Source organism: Nannobrachium achirus (assembly GCF_963921795.1).
Source record: "Nannobrachium achirus genome assembly, chromosome: 9".
Classification (NCBI taxonomy): Eukaryota; Metazoa; Chordata; class Actinopteri; order Myctophiformes; family Myctophidae; genus Nannobrachium; species Nannobrachium achirus.
Window position 1 is genome coordinate 54130199 of NC_137818.1, and position 19952 is coordinate 54150150.

A 19952-nucleotide genomic window follows, 5' to 3' on the forward strand; every position below is an offset into this window, starting at 1 on the left:
TGGAACCAGACCTATGGCTTGTGTGTAGTTGGAAAAGGCAGAGACTTTCTTTGGTTAACAAGGCAGGCACAGAGTTTCTTTATGAGCTCGTATCAACTGATCATTTAGCAAATATCTAACGATTCTATGATTGTACAGTTTCCACAAGCCAAATCAATAAGTAAGCCTTGCCGAGCCATGTGGCCCATCTCCTGTTTCTGTAGCGTGAGGCAGCTCAACCCAATGACCCTCATTTATCAAACTTTCTCCGAAGTCCGAACCAAAATATGGGTGTACCAATTTCAATGCAATTCTCTGCATTTATCCATTTTGTCGTCGGTTTGATGCAAGCGTAGTCGACTATCAAAACTCGTGTCAAGTCTCAGCTCATGCATGCAAATGTTTTTCAGTGCAGACTTAGATCAGCGGGGGAGACACTACTGTACACGCCACACCTGGAAATGTGTCAATTTATTCTGACCCGTTGGGTTCCGCACAATATTGTAAGAATATTATTGCGATGACGCGATGCCATTTGATCTTTCAATGCAGCCAGAAAGCCACGGATATTACATCCAGCTGGGGATTGAATGACGGAGACGAGACGGGACTTCACCGCAATCCTTGCTTCTACAATTATGTTTGGCAAGGTGGATATTCAATCCCGGAAATGTATGCACGTTTAGTCAAATACTTGGATTTATGTCATTCATAATGATCAGCTTTTCATTTATCCCTTTAAGTGTTGCAGAGAAGTGAGTGAGTTACCGTACTACTTTATTTCCACCACTGCTGACCACATCATTGAATTTTTTTGTTTCTACATTAGATCGATAAATGAGGATCAATGGGTGTTGACTCAATGGAAGTTTTCATTTTTCTTCTTGGAAAAACTGGACTCTTTGCCAATTCAGAATAAATGTCTGAATGTTGATCCATTTGAAAAGAAGTTGACCTATAGGTTTATAGCCATTTGAGCACCATATTCAAACTAATACATCACTCATGTTGTTCGTAGCTACAGGAAGTCACCCACATGAACCCTAGCGTCCCTATTCTGGGCGTGTCATAAGAGGCGCGGACATTTGACTAAAAATAGGTGAATCTATCGCTAAAGTAGCATATGTACAAGCTCGCTGGGAGCTTGTAGATCGGCTATTTGAGCTAGTTGATGTCCTAGGAAGGTATACAGGGTTTAACCCATTTAGAACGGGTACACATTTTGTGTATCATTATTTTATGCTTTAACTATTGAAAAATAGCAGATATACAAGCTCACAGCGCGGCACCGAGTGCCGCGCTGCGAGCTCGTAGATCTGCTATTTTTGAAAAGTCGTGAACATTAGAATTTTGACCCGATTCTATAAGTGTCTTTTGAATCCTTCTAATTCCAGGCCTAAATGGGTTTAAGTGGTTAATGCTTGGCAAAGGATGGGACAGCTGTGGATCTGTGCTGTCGTCAGGAAAACACTAAGGAAGTGATTGTGGTTCAACTAATCGGCACTTGAGGCGAGCAATCTTTACTCGTGGTTCATGAGTTCCCCTCTGGGCTTTGGGGACCCCCGCCTTTAGCCATGATCTGGAGCCAGGTGGTCTCCCCCAGGGCCTTGGCGAAGTGGTCGTCCACTGAGCCAGTGATGGAGACCGAGTTGGAGACGGGCTCGGGCTCTTTGTAGTTCTTCCCGAGGCTGCGACGGAAGTGCTCCTCGATCACAGGGTCACAAACCGTGTTCGCTGAAAGGACACAGGGAGTCCGAGATTTAAAAATGATGTTTAACAGCAACCAGAAATCTAGAAGAAATTATACAAAATCCAATCATTTGGACCCCATGATGGAGTCTGAGATACACACTGGAGCCTTGCCATTCCCATGTTCATGTGGCCAGCCTGTGGCTTTTACTCTCACCATAAATCGATGTGGAATCGAGCACTCCAATCTGAGAGACGATTGTGAATTAGCATCCCTAGTACTACTACCAAAGATGCTGGAGTTGCCTGGTTTACAGACCCTGTATAGCTAGCCACACCGCTTTAAATTTTTGTTTCGTCGATACAGAGGTCTGGACGTGCTCTCATTGAAGAGGTTTTCCTCGTTTGGGAATCCGTCCGGCGAATCAGCGTCCGCTTCTCGGGGCCTGTGATCAGCGTGGGTGGGGTTTTCCAAGAACTCAGTGCGATTCCAAGTAACCTAGCGCCCCCGCCGGACCGCACGGCGCACATTCCCAAAGAAATATCGCGTCACCGGTCGCGGTAATATGCGATCGTATCGATCTCGCAATGAAACATCAGTAGCAGACATGTTTTACTGGTTCGTAGGGCTCCTATTCTGCCTGTTTCTTTGGTTAGCAAGTAGCAAGCAACAGGCTAGCCAGCCACATAACACCGATAACAACTACATCATCTGTTTGCTACTGTTGTGATTGGTCAGGCGCAGAAGACCGCCTCTTTGGCAACGCCCATCCCAGAAACGGCGGTGGATAGAAGCACGTTCAGACTGAATAATGGAGTGAAACGAAATGTCAATTCAGGCTAATGCTGGAGTGCATGTCTGCATGAACCGGTTTAAGACTAAAGGACAACTCCGCACTAAACATCCAGGCTCAATTATCTACTTATGTCGATCTCAAATGAGTCTGTCCATGGGGTCTACTAGGCAGAGATGTCTCTGTCGTAGAGTTTCCCCAGCAGACCTCATAGCATAGAGTGGAGCCCATAATAATAAGCCATTGCTACTAAAGCAATTTGTTAAAAAATAAAAAGATTAAAAAAATATATATATATTTTTTTCTTTTCATGAATCTGGTATTAGTTGTCATTGTACATACATCCATGCCTTGGTTGTCCCACACTGGCCACCGTAGTCAGCTGGCGTTATGCTGTTATGCGTTTTGCCAAGAAAAGACATTTGGTGATTGGCCAGTACAGTCACTTTGATAGTAGTTGTGTCAAATGCTCACCCCAAAATATGATTTACGAGACTGTGGCGGCTTGGATGTTTTACATTTGGTTCCATTTGTACACTCTCAGAGTTAGACCCACAGCGACACTTTGAGACCCACTGGTGTAGCAGAGTTTCCAGTGAGCCAACATGTACAATATCAGCACCCTGACCAGAATGGAACAGAGCCTTCTTAGTATAATTGTTAAAGTATAATGAAGTAATGCAGGGGCCCCAATTTCTTTCCAATATGGCTGCCGTGCATAGAGTCTATTGTACTTAACTCACTTAGCGCCGAGCGACTTTCGGGGCGACTAACTAATGATGGCGTTTAGTGCCGAGCGACTCGGAGCGACTTTTATATAAAAGCATTGTTTAAGCTTTTAATTTGGGTTGATAGACGGAGCGGAACGGTTAGCTTACCTTCGACTAGCATACAGATGAAAACCGTGAAAAAAAAGGATACGATTATGACGTCACCTTTAAGCCATAGCTTCCTGTTTACGTAGGCCTCTGTTAGCCGCTAGGCTCAATGCAAACCATCCGACCCTCACGTAGCTTCACTAGGTCGGATTTTGATTCGGAAACTTTCTGTGTGGCATCTATATACGTTCCGATGCCCATACCAATGGTGGTTTGAGACGATCAAGCACGAATTGAGCAGTATTGAGCTCAAATGGCTGCCCGCGGCCTGTCCATTGAATGTCAATGGAGAGCATGTCATTGTACCATCCTGTTATCTCATGAACCTTGTTTTTTATTCTGACTTAACATGGGACCATGGAAAGTCTATTGGCTATGGCTCACTCTAGTGGTCATCCTGTGGCATTCGCAGGCACGTGTACCTGTTTATGTAATGTGATTTTGGGGATTCAATATAGCTATTTCCTGGCGTTATAAGCGCAGATTCATATTGAAATCTGGCTCGCTCGGCGCTAAGTGAGTTAACCACTTAACCCCATATGGTTAAGAAAACAACCACTGCGACGCGTAAGGTCAATGAAAGAAGTAATCGAAAAAACATGGCGCCTTCACGTATCAGGGAGGCATTATGAGTCACCAGAACCAAGGACGGGCGTTTTCAATGAATCTAACATGGTTAAAATGTAGTTTAAAGTTACAATGGGTTTGTAGGAAGGGGGCGTGTCTGATCAAATGAATATCAAATATCTAAATACTGAATCAAGCGACTTAAAGAGTGCCTGAGGTGTTCACAAGAGCTGGAGTATAAAATGACCAACAAAAAAGGTTCTTCAGTGAAATATCTCTTTAAACCTACCATTTGTCTTCCTCTGATCCATGGGTGGACTGGGAGAACAGCCATTCATGTGGCAGTGAGAGAGGTTGCAATTTCGGTTGCTTGCAGGGGCACAAGTGATGACAGATGGACGATTCTGTAAAGAAATCCAACAGATTGGCAAGTTAGCAACAGGTTTAAATCTCATACCTGTTCTTGCTAACGGACAGTGTTTTCTGTATTTAACAGAAATGGCATAAGTAATTAAGGGACAGAATTGAATTGTCCATTTGATGATGCAAAAATGATTTAATGATTTTTTAGTTCATTTTCCGGCAGCGGCAACAGTCGCGGAAACTGCCCGCACCGGTGCCGGAGAAAGCACTCGCTTCTTCTGTATTTATTTTTCTACCAAATACCATTTATTGTATTGTGACCTTAATATAATTCTCTTTTCAAATATTAAAAGATTGTCAAAAAAGACACATGCATAAAAATAAGACAAACCAAGAAAATACCACTTTTGCCATATCACTACACTATGCAAAACCCCAGATGATATCTATAATCTCATCACAATATCGATATATTGCCCAGGCCTAACTTTTACCTCGTAGCTCATCACAGAAATGCCCTTACATCTACTGTCCCTCTCCGTAAGTAACCCTGATTAATCAACAAATGCCGCCCCCCGTCATCGCGGTCCACACACACGACCTTGCCAATATTTAAAAGATCACCTCCATGCTTGCAATTTTAATTATAGACATACCTGCTGCCGCTCCACAGAACCAGCCACGGCAGAGCGCTCGCTGCTCCCCGGGCCCAAGTCCATGTTGCTTTTGGTCAACGCCAAAGGCTGGTCGACGGCATAGCCGGGGATGGAAGCATACAGGTGGTTCCCATGGAGACCGTTGGAGGAGGACGTAATGCACTCCACGGGGCTGTGGCCGAGGCTCCAGTGCTGCTCGTTGCGGTTGTCTCCGCCAGTAGGCCGGGCCCTTGATAAAGAGAGTGCAAGAGGCAGATTACCCTCTGTGATTTGACACACAGACCACCAACAGCTCTGTCTATTCATAGATAGGGCCACTTAAATCTTGCTCCCGCTTTGATGTCAGGAGTCTGACTGAGCAGCACAACACTTAATGAGGGTGCAAGGATTCAGCTCACGAGTTGTTTCAAAGCGCCGTGGACACTGTGTTTACTTAAGCTGTGACTAGACTACAAGATTTAGAATCCTAACAGATGGTTTAAACAAAAGGCAATTTTAGCAAGGAGGCTGAAGAAAAAAAAAAAAACAGGCTGTCGGAATACTGAACAATAATGCAGAGTGTCGACCACTTAACAGCTTAGGACCATGGCAAGATGGGCACTAAATGCTCACGAGTCCGTTTGCAAAAGACGTTTATGGGATTCAATCAAATGGTTCCTCCTCGTCACTTTAAATAACCCAAGTCTGTCACAAGTAACAAATCTAGCTTTGACAAGGCTCAGCCACACACAAGAGCGGTTTTAACAAGTTAGAATACTGTGCCCATTTCAATTTGTTACATTTATCTGAGGGAATAAAACATGTTTGATGAGTGGCTTTCCCTTATTCTGATTACTAACCAGGTGTCCAGATTTAAGGAACTTAAGGTGAACCAATTTTATTTTGCGGTTAGAGTTTAGTCTTGCAAAAATAGGGTGCCATATTTTGGAACACGTTGGTGGTAGTTCTGTGTCCCCTTCGCCATTTCTCGTCAGTACAATGGAATGTATTGTTCCTTTCAGCTTTGAACTCCCACTGTCCCATTGTGTTTTAGTTAAGAACTAACTAACTAACTAACAGGAAAAGTGCTGGATCATCAACACATCTCTTATTTTTCAGAGCACTTACAGTTGAGCTGCAAACAGTCTGCTCATTTTGGTCATGTGGTCATTATCACAGTCGATGCGGTCGTCCACTTGTTCTTCTCCATACTTCCGTTTACTGGGGCAGATAGGAGGTGGCCCGGTTCTCATGTTGGACATGGCAGTGGGCAGGGAGGGCATCCTGGACTCACCTGCAGGGACGCAATTCACATGTGGACAACAATCTATCAGAAATCACATGACAACCAACTGCACTATGGAATACTTTGGCCCTTTACTTTTACTTTTGTTTTTCTTTGCCGTTTTCATGAACAGTGTGTATACCAGGGGTCTTCAACAGGGGGTCCCCACTACTACAGGGGGTCCTCCGAATCTTTGAGTGATATTTTTTTTCTCCTTTTTTATATTAACCACTTGAACCCTAGCGTCCATATTCTGAGAACTTTAGCCAAAAATAGCAGATCTACAACCTCACAACACCTCGCACTGCGAGGCGTTGAGAGCTTGTAGATCAGCTATTTTCGGCAAAGAGGTTTGGTGTAGAGGAGAAAAAGAGCAGACCAGGTACAGAGTGAAAGGTCAAGTTTATTAAGTATTGACGGTTCAAGTGGTTAAATATTTGAAAACACACGTTGACAGACGTGGGAGACCACCTTGAATCCAAAATACACTGATGATTGTGCTGTCAAACGATGGAACTATATGTAATCTATGAAAAGGTTGTGGGGGTCCCTGCTTCATCTCTCTCTCAACTAAGGGGTCCCTGGCCTGAAAACGTTGAAGACCCCTGGTGTATACCGCAGACTTCTAACAAATACGGTTCTGTGATCAAGGTGTTCGTTCATCATTTTGAACAGTATAGATATGAGTGAAGAAAAGACTTCCGCACAGCCAGTTCCTCTCAAGCAGGTGCGTAGGTGACAAGACAGTATAAGCAAGGAATCTTAAAAAGATCAGACCCGAAAGACAGACCTTTATCGATCCAGAGGGAAATTCCTGTGCCAAAGCAACACAGCATTACGGATGGAACAAAGATACAGATAAGGGTACAACTACAGAATAAGTAAGAGGGTAACAACTCTTGTTAAAATAGGATAACAAATACAATAAAAATGACTTAAAACTCAGACATGGCCCTCTGTGCCTGGGCTGGTCAGGTGCGCATAATCTATCAAGTCATCAGTAGATAGAAATAAAGACATGGGTATTGTTTGCGTTATATCCCCAATAAAAACAGAAAAATAGATAGACTGAAGGACCTAAAAACTGACCTGGTCAAGGACAGGAGCACTTGACTGACCGGGTGGGTATAATACATTATGTTTAACAACATGCCTTTTTTTTTAAAACCAATGTGGCAAGGATGCGCCACAGTTTGGTATGGTTAACTGTTGAGGCCAAGTTAACATCTAGCATTATAACATTTTCCAGAAATGCAATTATGAGGGGACACCAGATTTCTTTAGAGATCAATTATTTAATCCAGGTCTAAAACATAGTTAGTTACCAAACTAGACAGGTAAGCTTAGGGTATTTGGACATTCCGAAACCAAGTTCAGAAATACTCAAAAGAACCGTAGAGCCACCCAACAATGGAACTCATTACCTGGAAATATGAAACGTTAACGTTTAAATAACTAAGAGAAATGAAGAGGATGAAACAGTGTCCTTCTGTTGTCTCTTAGCTTGTCCTTCCCTCACTCTTTGAATGTAATAAGGTCCTATTGGCCATCTCTGTCTTAGCTTAGCTCCTTCTCTCCCTCTTTGGAATTAATCTGATCCTGTCCTAAAGGTCCTGTACTGTTCTCCTGTTCTGAAAAAAGAGACCGTGATGTTTGCTGTCCCTCTGGATTCTGACCTTGTCCCTATTTTCCCTATTGGCTTGTTATATAACACTTAATGTGGTTTCATTTGGTTCTTCAGTTATTAACGTTATTAACATGGTTTTATGTTCTTGCTCTGAATTATCAAACAGACACTCTTTTATATTGTGAATGATGTCACAGTTCTGTCACAGTATCCGACCTCGTGTTGTGATTGGCCCTCCTAAATTGTTGTTTTTCAATACATACACATATATACAATATATACATCACTATTCATTAATATAAACCAATTATATTCAAACCTGAAGTCCACAAGATGTCCAACTCCCTAAATATGAAGAGATCTAGAAGTATTTCGTGTTTGCACCGCTCATTTCGCACTGGTGTGATTTTTCATTTTTTGTGGACCCCAGGAAGACTAGCGATCATGGCGGCAGTGGAAGCTAATGGGGATCCGAATAAAGAATAAAGCCAACAGTAAATGGTTTTCTATATTGAATAACAGACTACAACTGCCATCATGTAGGTGATGATAAAATGTCTGCAAGCATATTAATTAGGGTATCATGACCCATAGGAACGAAAACCCAAACGGTTATTCTGGACACAAACCATAATTATCTTTTTTCCCCTGCCCTTCTGCTATCTCACAATTTACAGTGAGATACAGCATGCAGGGTAGAGAGGTCAGTCATCTTTCTGCTTCTACGGACCGACAGTTTGGAATAAACTCCCACTACACCTAAGACAGGCAGCCTCTGTGGATAGCTTTAAAGCACAGCTCAAGACCTATTTCTTTACTATTGCTTTTAGCTGAATTTTTTAATCTTTTTGATGCTATTGACATCCACGCTGTTCTGAAATTGTTCTTCAATGTTTTATGTTTTTATTTTTCTGCTTTATTGTATTCATGTGTATTTAATTTTTTCTGTTAAGCACGTGTGCTTCATTTTCTGCTCTGTAAAGCTGCATTTCATGTCATGAAAGGTGCTATACAAATAAAGCTTTATTATTATTATTATATACATAATCAAACTGCATGCCATCTTGAAATTGAAAATGAGTTGATAATATGAGGAAGACAAGTGCTGCAGAGCTCAACTAATTCCTGTACACATAATGACAAAAATTTACTTTAAACAAATACAATTACTCTAATACCAGCATTTCCTTAAAGGTAGGGGAAATTATATTTTTGCTTTTTGTTAAAAGACGTCTCACTATATTGTGATAGTACTCAATGCTATAGAGTGTTTGTTCAGTTAAAGGAGTTTCCCAGTATCTTCAATAAAGAGAAGATACATCTTCAGGTGGGTTGAAAAGTTCCAGACAATCAGGGAGAGTAGTGAGAGTACCCATCAGCTAATTTCTTACTATTATCACTTCCAATTGCACTTGTCTAATCTGTATTCTGTGTAAATTCTCTACTCTGATTGGATAAAACTGGTATCCGGCTTTGAAAATGCATTCTGTTTTCTGAAGAGCCGGAGAGACATGGAGACTGTCACATGTACTTTATGTAAAGGTGGAGTTAATGTTCTTGAGACACTAGTGATTATGAGTAACACCTAATCAATGAGATGAGCTTGTGACGTTAATTCCTCCGACAGAATTACATCTTGGCACATGCCAAGATTTATCGGTGTGTAAATCATTGTTTGATTCAACCACAAAAATGAGCGACATGTGTAAAACTAAAAAGTTAGTCAATAATATTATCCATAATGGTATCCAAAATTAACAACTAACAATCATACCTGAATGTGTGTGATTGTTGTCAACGCATCATATCTTTTTGGTAAGTGACACAATTACCGGTATGCAATGACTTTTTGGATGGGTATATTAACCAATGTTGACCGGAATCCCCCAGGATTCTATACAGGGGCCCCTCGGTTATTCTCTCAACCTTAATCTACAAGCTCACATTGTGTGTGTGCGTGTGTGTGTGTGTGTGTGTGCGCGTGCGTGTGTGCGTGAGTGAGAGAAACTTTAGGGACGGGTTCAAGTTGTTTTAATATTTATGGTTCTCATCGTCGGGTCCGGCCTCTTTTGGTATGTAACAACACTGAGGACGATGACGATGATTTGTACTGCATTGCATGTCATGATTATGAATAGAATAGGAGGACCACAATAGAAACTATCCCTCAGGGCTTTTGAGTCATCCATCCTTTTAGCATTGCTTGAGTAATTGTACATAGCTGTACTGTTTGCAATGTGTAAATAACTGTATTCAAAGAAAAAGATCAAGGTACAAAAGATTTAAAGAAGTATATCAAACTAGGGGTCCTTGAAATTCAAAAGATTGAGAACAACTTAATTCATTAGTTCTCAAACACTTCCAGGGTGTCCCCAGCTAAAAGATAGCCTAGTTAGGAACCAAGGGGACCCTTATGGGTCAGTAAAATAAAGTAAATTAACATTGATTTTACAATATAAATTGGGTCCCAGAGATAGAAATGTCATCAAATGGGAGTCCGTAGCCTAATGCAGGTCAAACCGGGGGTCTTTTGAGATTAAAAAATCTGCTAGAGCCATAACAAAAATCCACTCTATGGGGGTCCCTGGCTTATCATTTCAAATGTCCACGGGCTAATACCGTTAAGTGTCAATTTGGGGGTCCTTGACATGAAAAAGGTTGAGAACCGAAGGTTTTAATGAACCTCTTAGCTTTAATACCTTCGTAATGTAGTCTCCCGATGTTGTTGTTCATCTTGTCCAGGAACTGAGCATTCAACAGGTCCATTCTAGAGAAAAGCATTTACACGAGCCAGGTGGTTGCTAACATGGATGTTAGCAGCGACAACACAAAACCCTGCATGACACGAGAGACACATACAGAGAAAAAGAAAGGAGAAAGAAAAGCTCAACTTTAGAAAAACACAAGCAACTTGTTAGCACTTAGCAGGCTAGTAGTTAGTGGACCCCACTTTGAGAACTTCTCAAAGTTGGGTCCGGAGACCCCCAGGGGTCCTTGAGGGCGTTCCAGGGGTTCCCCTCCCCATCAAATGGATTATGGACCCTTACAAGTCTGTTCACTCAAGAGTGTTCAAATGGAACCAAATGGACCCTAACCCTACAAGTGAAGTCTGTAACTCAGAGTTAAATTAACAGATTATACTACATAAATTGAGGTCCCAGAGATAGCAATGCCATTAAATGGGGTCCGTAGCCTGATGCATGTCAAACTGGGAGTCTTAGAAATAACAGCTAAAGCTGTAAAAATCTTCTCTTATGGGGTCCCTGCCTGGTTTATCTTTTCAAATGGGGGTCCCTGGGCAAATAAGTGTCAATTTGGGGGGGTCCTTGACATGAAAAGGTTTGAGAACCACTGATATAAAAGGTTTGGCTACTTGGCTATTCTACAGTTGACTGTCTGTTGAATGTTGTGCTAATGTTAGGTGGTTTTAGCACATAAGCTAACCAGTGGTGGAAAGTAACTAAATACATTTACTTATGCACTGTAAGTACGATTTTGAGGTATTTGTACTTTCCTTGAGTATTTCCAATTTCCAATCTACTCCACAACTTCTCGGATCCAAATATTGTACTTTTACTCCTCTGAAAACTTTAGTTACTTTGTAGATTTTAAATATTATTACAAAACAACTTTTACTTTTGGTACTTTTTAACTACATTTTGATGCCAATACTTTTACCCAAGTCAATTCTGAATACCGGACCTCAACTTGTAACAGAGAATTTCTGCATTGTAGTATTCACACTGTTACTGAACAAACGTGAGTACTTTTTCCACCACTGGAGCTAGTAAGTAACCATAGAGTTATAATGGAGCTAACACTGTAGCCACTTTGACACCAGCTAGCCGCGTTAGCTTACTTTAGCTAAACTACACTTTCACACTTTGTCGCGCGAGCCTTTTCGCTCGACCAAACCTAAACGACGAACACACATTTCAAACTACGACACTTTATTTCCCCCCCGCGGTTTAAAACACGTCATGTTCGCTCCGTGGTGTCGACACTTCGTTCACTTATAATAAATAAAACAATACGTCGTCTTCTTCTATCGAGCGACTCTAGTGGAAAAGGGTCAAACTAACGCAAAGAGCGTAACTTCGCTATAGTTTGGACTCCCGAGAACCCGAAAACTGGACCGAAAACGTCGACGACAACTTACGATATATGTCGTTCTGAGGTGGAAACAATGGACGTAAGCTCCAACAGCAGTCGCCAACGAACAGAAGGCGAATGAAAACGTTTTGTAAATAATAATAATGATGATAACGTCAGTGGTTAGCTGGTTGTTAGCATGCTGGCTAGCTCAGCTCTCTCCAGTCTCTCTACATCTACTGTGGTGAGTAAGAGAAGAACGTTGCAGCGGCGTCAGTTCACAAAAAGCTAAGGTATGGCAACATGACTGGTGTCTTGCAAGACACCAGTCATGTTGCCATACCTTAGCGACAGGCACGATGAAAAGTACATTTTGTTATTTCCCCCTGTAGCCAAGGTATGGCAGCTGCCATAGCTTGCCATACCCCAATTGACGCCTCTGGAACGTTGACCGGTGTTCAGTTGAAAAGAAGCTGCGGCGTCTATGCTGCGGGAAATAGCAGATCTACAAGCTCAAAGCGCGGTGCGGTGGCGGCGGTGCGACCCGTTGCGAGCTTTTTATATCTGCTGTTTTCTGTCACGCAAGACGCAAACTGTCGTCCTGGCGGCTGGCGGGCCACAGTACACACACGACACCATGTAATAACTCTATGCACGACACAAGTGAAGCCACAAGTGGCCATTTACAGTCCCTGCTGCGTTATGGTTCTCAACCTGTGGGTCAGGACCCCCAGGGGGGTCCCCAAATTATTTTGGGGGGGTCCCCAGATGATTAACTGTGAAACATTGTTTTCTCACTCAACAGTAAACAACCCAACATAAGGTTTAAGTGTAAAGGGGTATATGCACATTTCTAAAGTGACAATTTAAGGAGTTTTGAATACCTCTAAAATGACAAATTGAACCTTGTCCAAATTGTAAAATATTAGAGGCAGAAATAGTGAAAATAGCAGATCTACATGCTCACAGTGCCTCGCATTGTTCACAAAGTTGCCCCTGTTCAACAAAATGAAGTCATAATGTATCAGTATTCCGATATTAACCTGCGGGGATGCATTAAGTGAAGGTGGGGGCAGCATGTGGCCCCTGGGCCGCCAGTTGCCCATGTATGCTATAGAACTAGGTTAATACACAGTGTTAATGGGCTAATGGGTTTTATTGAGTGGTGGTGGGTGCTCCTGGAAGGAGCTAAGCTTCATCTGGCTTTGTCCGGTTCCCAAAAAATCTCCGGTCCCCCGGGCCCCAAAAAAGGGTTAAGCATGGGTGGCCTACATCTGGCCTATATAGCCTATGGCCTAAGTGGTAAAGTGACTGACTTTCCCACTTTAAACTTGACTTGTTCCTTATTTTTCTGATTCTCTATGTCATAATCTCATAAACCTATGAAGTAGCAATGTCATTCAGGGGTGCCATGGGGTGCCCTGAGTCGATTTCTTTAATATGCAATCAAATACAATTCATTGATTATATATTATACTGTATAATTCTGTGTGTATACTCAGTCTTAACTGATTTATATGGGGAGAATATAAAGGTTCAGATGCATTTTGCTTTATTGCAGCCAGATAAATTATTATGTAGTTCACAGAATATCTGGCACAATATGGCACAGTTTATTCCCACTCTGGGGTAAATTGATTATTATGCATAATAAGAAAAACCTCCTGTGCTTTATGTTCTCATTCTGTAATCTTAAGAATAAGACCACAGCTCATCAACAAATAATATGTGTTAAATTAAAAAAAGAAAGCCATGTGGTGTAAAGTTAATTTGTTTTTGTTTTTATCATTGATTTTATATTCTCATTTATAGCCCGTAGCTACAATCTGAAAAATAATGAATGGTAACACAATAGGGCACATCTAGGCCTATATAACCTCATATTATGCTAAGTCTATTGCATCTCACAACAGGTGGAGAAAATTGTGTTTTGGTCGTCAAGCCTCCGTTTACAGCAAAGGTCACGACGCAACTGAATTTCAATCTGACAATTATGTCTGAATTGTTTTATGATTGAATCCTGTAGGCTGGGTCTTCCTCCAGTGTCTCCCCTGGGATGGATGACTGCCTCTCGCCTTTCCTTCATTCACACGTCGCGTGTATACAATTTACCATTTAGGCATTTAGCAGACGCTTTTAATCCAAAGCAATAAGGTAATACATCAATATAATAAGCAAGATAATATGTCAGTACATCAACAACAATATAACAATGCATAGGAATATCATTCTAGAAAAACAATAACATAGGTACCGCGGTAGACCTATTCTGCATCTAGCATTGGCAAGACCCAAAATCAGAGTGAACATTTCTAACTGAAATCTTAACTTCCGTGGAAGAACATATTTTGAGATGGGGGTCCGCGGCCAAATACATATCATTTTGGGGGTCCTTGACATGACAAAGTTTGAGAACCACTGATATAGGCCGATTCTACAAATGTCTTATAAATCCTAACAGTTTTCTTAGTGTTCTTGAACCTTTGTTTGACCCCCAAAATGATATGTATTTGTCTGCGGACCCCCATCTTGTTCCACGGACCCGGAGTTAAATGTTCACTCTGAATTTGGGTCTTGCCAAATGCTAGATGCAGAATAGGTACACGCTTCACAGTCTGACTTGGAAACCTCACATGTCCCAAAACTGTTACTTTTCAGGAGTGGTTTAATTTCAACCCTTTTCATATCAAGGTCCATTATTTCATTGGGCATTTGAGCCACGGACCACCATTTGATGACATTTAGCCTCTCAAGTGTATACCATAGGAGAGATAACAGGAAAACGTTGCCCTAAATAATAAAGAGGTTCCGTGTAGAGGGGGAAAAAAGCAGACCAAGTACAGAGTGAAAGGTCAAGTTTATTAAGTATTGAGGGTTCAAGTGGTAAACATCTGAAAACACAAATTGACATGAATCCAAAATACACTGATGATTGTGCTGAAACTATATGAACGATGAAACTATTATGGAATCTATGAAAAGGTTGCTTCATCTCTCTCTAAGGGGTCCTCGCTCGGCCTGAAAACGTTGAAGACCCCTGCAGTATAGGGCATTCATTTACAACAACAAAAAAGTTAGAATGTGGAGATAAGAGGTTTCTACGTGACAGCAATGATAAGCAAATGGACTGCTCTCTAAATTGTATTCTTTTATCTTGTTTTCCTTTCTGCAACACAGGGACCCACCACTGGGGGCAACAGCACCACAGCACAACCAGCAGAACTGTGACCTGCAAGGCAACCTGCTCAGAACAGAACAGGCTCATGTGAGTGATTCCTTGGCCAAATTTCACACATCAGAATTTAAGACATGCTGTTTTTCTCTGGCAGACAACAAGGGAATCACAGATTCGGCATATTTATATCATCACTCCTTCTAGGCTAGTTAACACATTATACAAAAGCAATTCCCCATTAAACTCCTGTTTCCATGGAGATGCAGAAAAGAGTTGCACACACCGCTGACCACTGCTGACTTAGGATCAGCATGGCATTCATTATCAATGAATGAAGGAATGAATGACAATAACCACTGCTCTATATCAAGTATTTATGATAGAAGCACGTTGCATCTATAGGGCTGTTATTACATAATTGTCATAATCGTCTTCCATGTTGAAACATTTTCAAATATATTTTTTAAAGTAAAGAAATAGTGGAAATAGCAGATCTACATTTCACAACGCGTCGCATCGCCAAGCGTTGTGAGCTTGTAGATCGCCTATTTCCACTATCAATGTTCTTTTTTAAGTACACAGTTATCAAATATGTCAGTAATGTCTTTGTATATTTAGGTTATGTGTCATATCTGCCATGTGCAAAAATGTAATTGTCAATGACAAAAACACAATTATTTGAGAGAAAACTAATCGTCATGTAAAATGGCATAATCGTGACAGCCCTAGTTGCATCACTGGCAGCTAGATGACAGGTTAGTTTAGGTTATTTAACCCATTTAGACATGGGGCCGATTCAAAACGATCTAATTTCTAACAGCTATATCAGTGGTTCTAAAACGTCTTCAATGGCTGTCTGTGGATACACGCACATCCAAAAGCACTGTGACGGGTGCTCGACCAAAAAAATAATAATAGAAAAGAAGAAACGGTCCGCACACTGTCTATAAGCTCCCCAAATAAATGTATTAATAGAGCGGAATAAAAAATCACAACGTTTCGGCCTACATTGGCCTTCTTCAGGTGTAAACTGAACAAATGAGTCACAGCGCATGCTGGGTAGAATCAGAATTCACACAGATCATAAATTAAATCAGCATCCGCCCCAATGAACTGAACTGATTGTCAATCAGCCACAGGCTGTTGTCTCTAGCAGTGAGAGAGACAGCCACATTATAGGAGGCCATCAGGAGGAATAGGGTATTTAAAGAATAAGCCAGCATAATTTACTAACAAGAGGTAACAGTGTACCAAACCTGAGGTGGCAGCCTCTAAAACGTCTTCATGCACCCCCCGTCTCAAAATATGTTGTTCTAGGGACCCCGAAGGGACCCCAGAAGCAAAGATTTGAGTTATATTATGTTTGCTTAAAAAATATATACATATTCAAAGATTTGCACAAATGTTCATGATTTTTTCAAGCCGTGCTATGAGCTTGTAGTTCTGCTATTTTTGAATAGCCAATGTATAAAATAACACATTCAATCTCCGATTGAATGTGTTAAAAAGACCAGTGATTCAAAATCATTCCATTGATATTTGGATGTTGTTTTACCATACTCTAAAATGGCAAATATTCAATATTTTCTCCAATAGCAACATGAAAGGGGTTGCCCCTCCTTCAAATCTGCATACCATTTCATGTATTATTCATTGGAAAAGAAAACATATCAGTAGAGTAGCCTTCCATACATGAGTGATAAGAAAGTATCGGTCTTTACATTTACAATGATTACAAATACAATATTTTAAGTTAAGTGCGTGGCCGTGGCATTCTATCCAAATCCCAAAGCCATATTTCTTTCAGGTTTGGTGTCATTCTGTGCCTAGATTCAGGGTGGATTACAAGAAGATATGGTGTCGGGAATTATAATTTTGCTTCTGTGGAGGGGAGCTGGCTGCCCTGAGCAAAGCCCTATAATCATGTGCAATATAATTATTACACACACCACATTGGTCATCACGACAGGACTTTGCAGTCCCCTGAAATACTGATGCAAAACACCTCTTATAGGAAAACCCTCTGTGATTAAACACTGACTGTTGGGCAGACTTATAGTTCAGATGAAATTGAAGACACTGATGGGGTCTCGAACCAGTTAATCAAGGCAGATGGTTAATTATATACCACACCAACATTATCTCGGGGGATGGCCGCGGATGCTTTTCTCCCCTTCTGCATCTCCCGTAAACACTTGCCCTAACCAGCCATTTTAGATCTCCCTTTGCATGTTATGTATGGTAGAAACCCAAAGGGAGCAGGGAGCAGCTGCAGAACAGGAGGAACACCGGGTGTTAACATCAAGGAGTAGTGGTGGATTCCTCAATAATTTCCCCCGTGCTTCCACTGGAAACCCCGCTATCTAATTTTTTTCCCCCTGCAGTGGTTGAAAAATGCGTGACGCCTTTATGGCAGTGCAAAATGGGGGAGGGGTAGAGGAGACAATCACACAAGAGAGAGAGAGAGAGAGAGAGAGAGAGCAGAGAGAGAGAGAGAGGAGAGAGGAGAGGAGGAGAGGGAGCATCTTTCGCAGTCATCCAGCAGGGTATCGGAGGCTGCGGCGATTGGCTGAGGGATCGTGAGACGTCACTCCCACTCGAGGGGGAGCTCTGAGGATGCGATGCCGATCTGGGAGGCTGCACACTGAAGACCTGAGCCGTTTTAGCAGCCTCACTCTGGGAACCGGGGACCTTTCCTTCAGATTAATCCAACACAGGGGTGATATTCCATATTCCACCCCTCTACACACGCACACACACACACGCGCGCGCGCGCCGTTATCACGTTTTTCTCAACGTCCTCCTGTCCTTGTTGACTCCGCTTCTCTCCCTCAGCGACAGCCATGAACTATTTACGCCGGCGTCTCTCTGACAGCACCTTCATCTCCAACCTGCCCAATGGCTACATGACAGACCTCCAGAGGTCTGACCCCGCTCAGCCTCCCGCGTCGCCTGCTGCTAATGCTGCCTCCTCCGGTCCGGCCAAGTCCCCTACGGCTACCGCTGCTGGGCCTCCCGCCACTTCCCCAGCTGCCGAGAGGAAGCCCCAGCCGCCACCTCAGTCCCAGTCGGCCGGGGTGGGCTTCTTCAGCTCCATCACCAACGTGGTCAAACAGACCGCTGCCTCAGCAGGTCTGGTGGAGCAGACCCAAGTCACGACGCCGAAGAAGTTCAAGACGCTTCTTGTCATTGACGAGCCACAGCAAGAATGGTGAGGCGACATGCATGCTGCGCTCGTGTGTGTGGCTTGAATAATTCATAGGTTCGCCGTAAAATCTGAGTGTTCAATTAACTCTGAGAGAGCGTGTACTTGTAACCAAATGATCCCTTTTATGTATTATTACGCATATTAACCCCCTCGTGCTTCAGTTTAATGTGTGTGAGATACATTATAGTGCTCTGCATGTATTTAATGGTTTAACCCGAACCCCAGCATCCATATTCTGGGGGCATATGACATTAGACAACAATAGGCGATCTACAAGCTCATGATGTGGTGCAACGCGGCACATGGTGAGCTTGTAGATCAGCAATTTTTGGGTGCAAAGAGATTTGTTCCATGTACAGAGCCAACTCTTGAACAAAGTCTATATTCCAGAATTGTCGTTTAGAAACACAACACATAGGCATGTGTGTTCTGTCAGCAGTAATTACATTACAGTAAGATAAAATATTTTCGTGGACATCCATTCTCTCTGCATGGGCATCTGCTGATATCTTTAACAGTAAAGCTTGTATTTTCCCCCCAGTTTTATGGGTGATTTAGCTTGAAAACAATTTGCTTGCCTATATATTGATCAGTGTGTGGATACAGATTATGACAGCCACATTGATTTCTTTTTAAATGAACTTGTTTAATTAAATGGAATCACTGGATGAGGGTTTCCCCCATTACACAGCTCTGACTCATCCTAGGAAGAAAGGCATTAATATAATATTCAACAGGCTACGAGCGACAGGGAAAGGCACTTGTCTTGTCTTGTTACAGCACAGCGTATATAGTAGGCCTGGGACTGCAGTGGTTTCATATGTCATGAATGGGGGTTTCCCCCCTCTCACCGATCGTGTGCAGGACAGGTCACATGACCAACACAGGGAACTGTCTGCGGCTCCTTTAGTGATCCCAACAGCCGATAATACGTAGAGTTATCGAAGGAAACGAAGGGGAACATTAAATAATGGCGCCTGAAGGTCAAACTGAGGCCATTCCAAAAAGCCAGATGTCAGCTTCTATCTTGGCAGGTTGGATAACAGCAGGTTTACATGGACCAGTAATACCCTAACACAGTGGTTCTCAACCTGTCGGTCGGGACCGCCAGGGGGGTCCCCACATGATTGTTTTTTCTTTTTGGGAGGGGGGGGGGGATCCCCTCCCCTCCCCAGATGACAATAGAGTGACAATTTAAGGACATAAAAAAAGAAAGAAAGAAAATAAAAAGACCATTACTGCATCAAAAATATTCAACAAACAAAGCTGTCACACATTGGCCACATTGTCAAATAAGAAAGAGACAATTCTTTTGTGAAAATAGCCGATCTACACGTTCACAACGCTTCGCAAGAAATGAGCTCGTAGATCTGCTATTTTCACAATACTTATCTGTAGAACCGAGTCAAACTAAATTGAATGCCTCAACTCCTACAATTCCAAGTGCTAATCAGGATGGGCCAGTGGGTGATCCCCTGTGATTATTTTTGAGGGTCACAGCCAGAAAAGGTCGAGATTGAGAACCGCTGCCCTAACGCCCCTGTTATGGGCATGTCATAATAGGCAAAGATTCGGACAAAGCGTTGTGAGCTTGTAGTTGCGCTATTTTCGGGGAAGAGATTTGGTGTAGAGGGGGACGAAAAGGAAGGGGCCAAGTGTA

The 19952-nt window shown here is 42.3% G+C and overlaps 2 protein-coding genes across 2 annotated transcripts in view; one reads left to right on the plus strand and one right to left on the minus strand.

The window, feature by feature from the left end:
- Nucleotides 1-1320: 1320 nt before the first annotated feature.
- Nucleotides 1321-12118, minus strand: LOC308291160 (transcription cofactor vestigial-like protein 4). Its single transcript, XM_080733106.1, has 6 exons — nt 11977-12118; nt 10517-10652; nt 6034-6199; nt 4927-5155; nt 4197-4311; nt 1321-1713 (listed from the first exon to the last, which is right to left on the minus strand). The coding sequence occupies exons 2-6, from the start codon at nt 10596-10598 to the stop codon at nt 1511-1513; spliced, it is 795 nt and encodes a 264-aa protein (XP_080589232.1). The 5' UTR covers nt 10599-10652; nt 11977-12118; the 3' UTR covers nt 1321-1510.
- Nucleotides 12119-17927: 5809 nt separating this feature from the next.
- syn2a (synapsin IIa) overlaps nt 17928-19952 on the plus strand; it is a gene marked incomplete at its 5' end in the record, with an annotated part of 32573 nt that continues 30548 nt past the window's right edge. Inside the window, one exon of the mRNA XM_080733687.1 lies at nt 17928-18295. Within this exon, the coding sequence (XP_080589813.1) occupies nt 17928-18295 (368 nt within the window). The remainder of the gene's footprint in view (nt 18296-19952) is intronic.

Bases quoted from the DNA above. Each gene is read 5' to 3' on its own strand.
- LOC308291160 (XM_080733106.1), bottom strand. From the start codon at position 10,598: ATGCTTTTCTCTAGAATGGACCTGTTGAATGCTCAGTTCCTGGACAAG. The intron at 5,156-6,033 runs GTAAGTGCTCTG...CTCTTTATCAAG, and splicing joins AGACTGTTTGCAGCTCAACT to GGCCCGGCCTACTGGCGGAG. The intron at 1,714-4,196 runs GTAGGTTTAAAG...GTGTCCTTTCAG, and splicing joins GGATCAGAGGAAGACAAATG to CGAACACGGTTTGTGACCCT.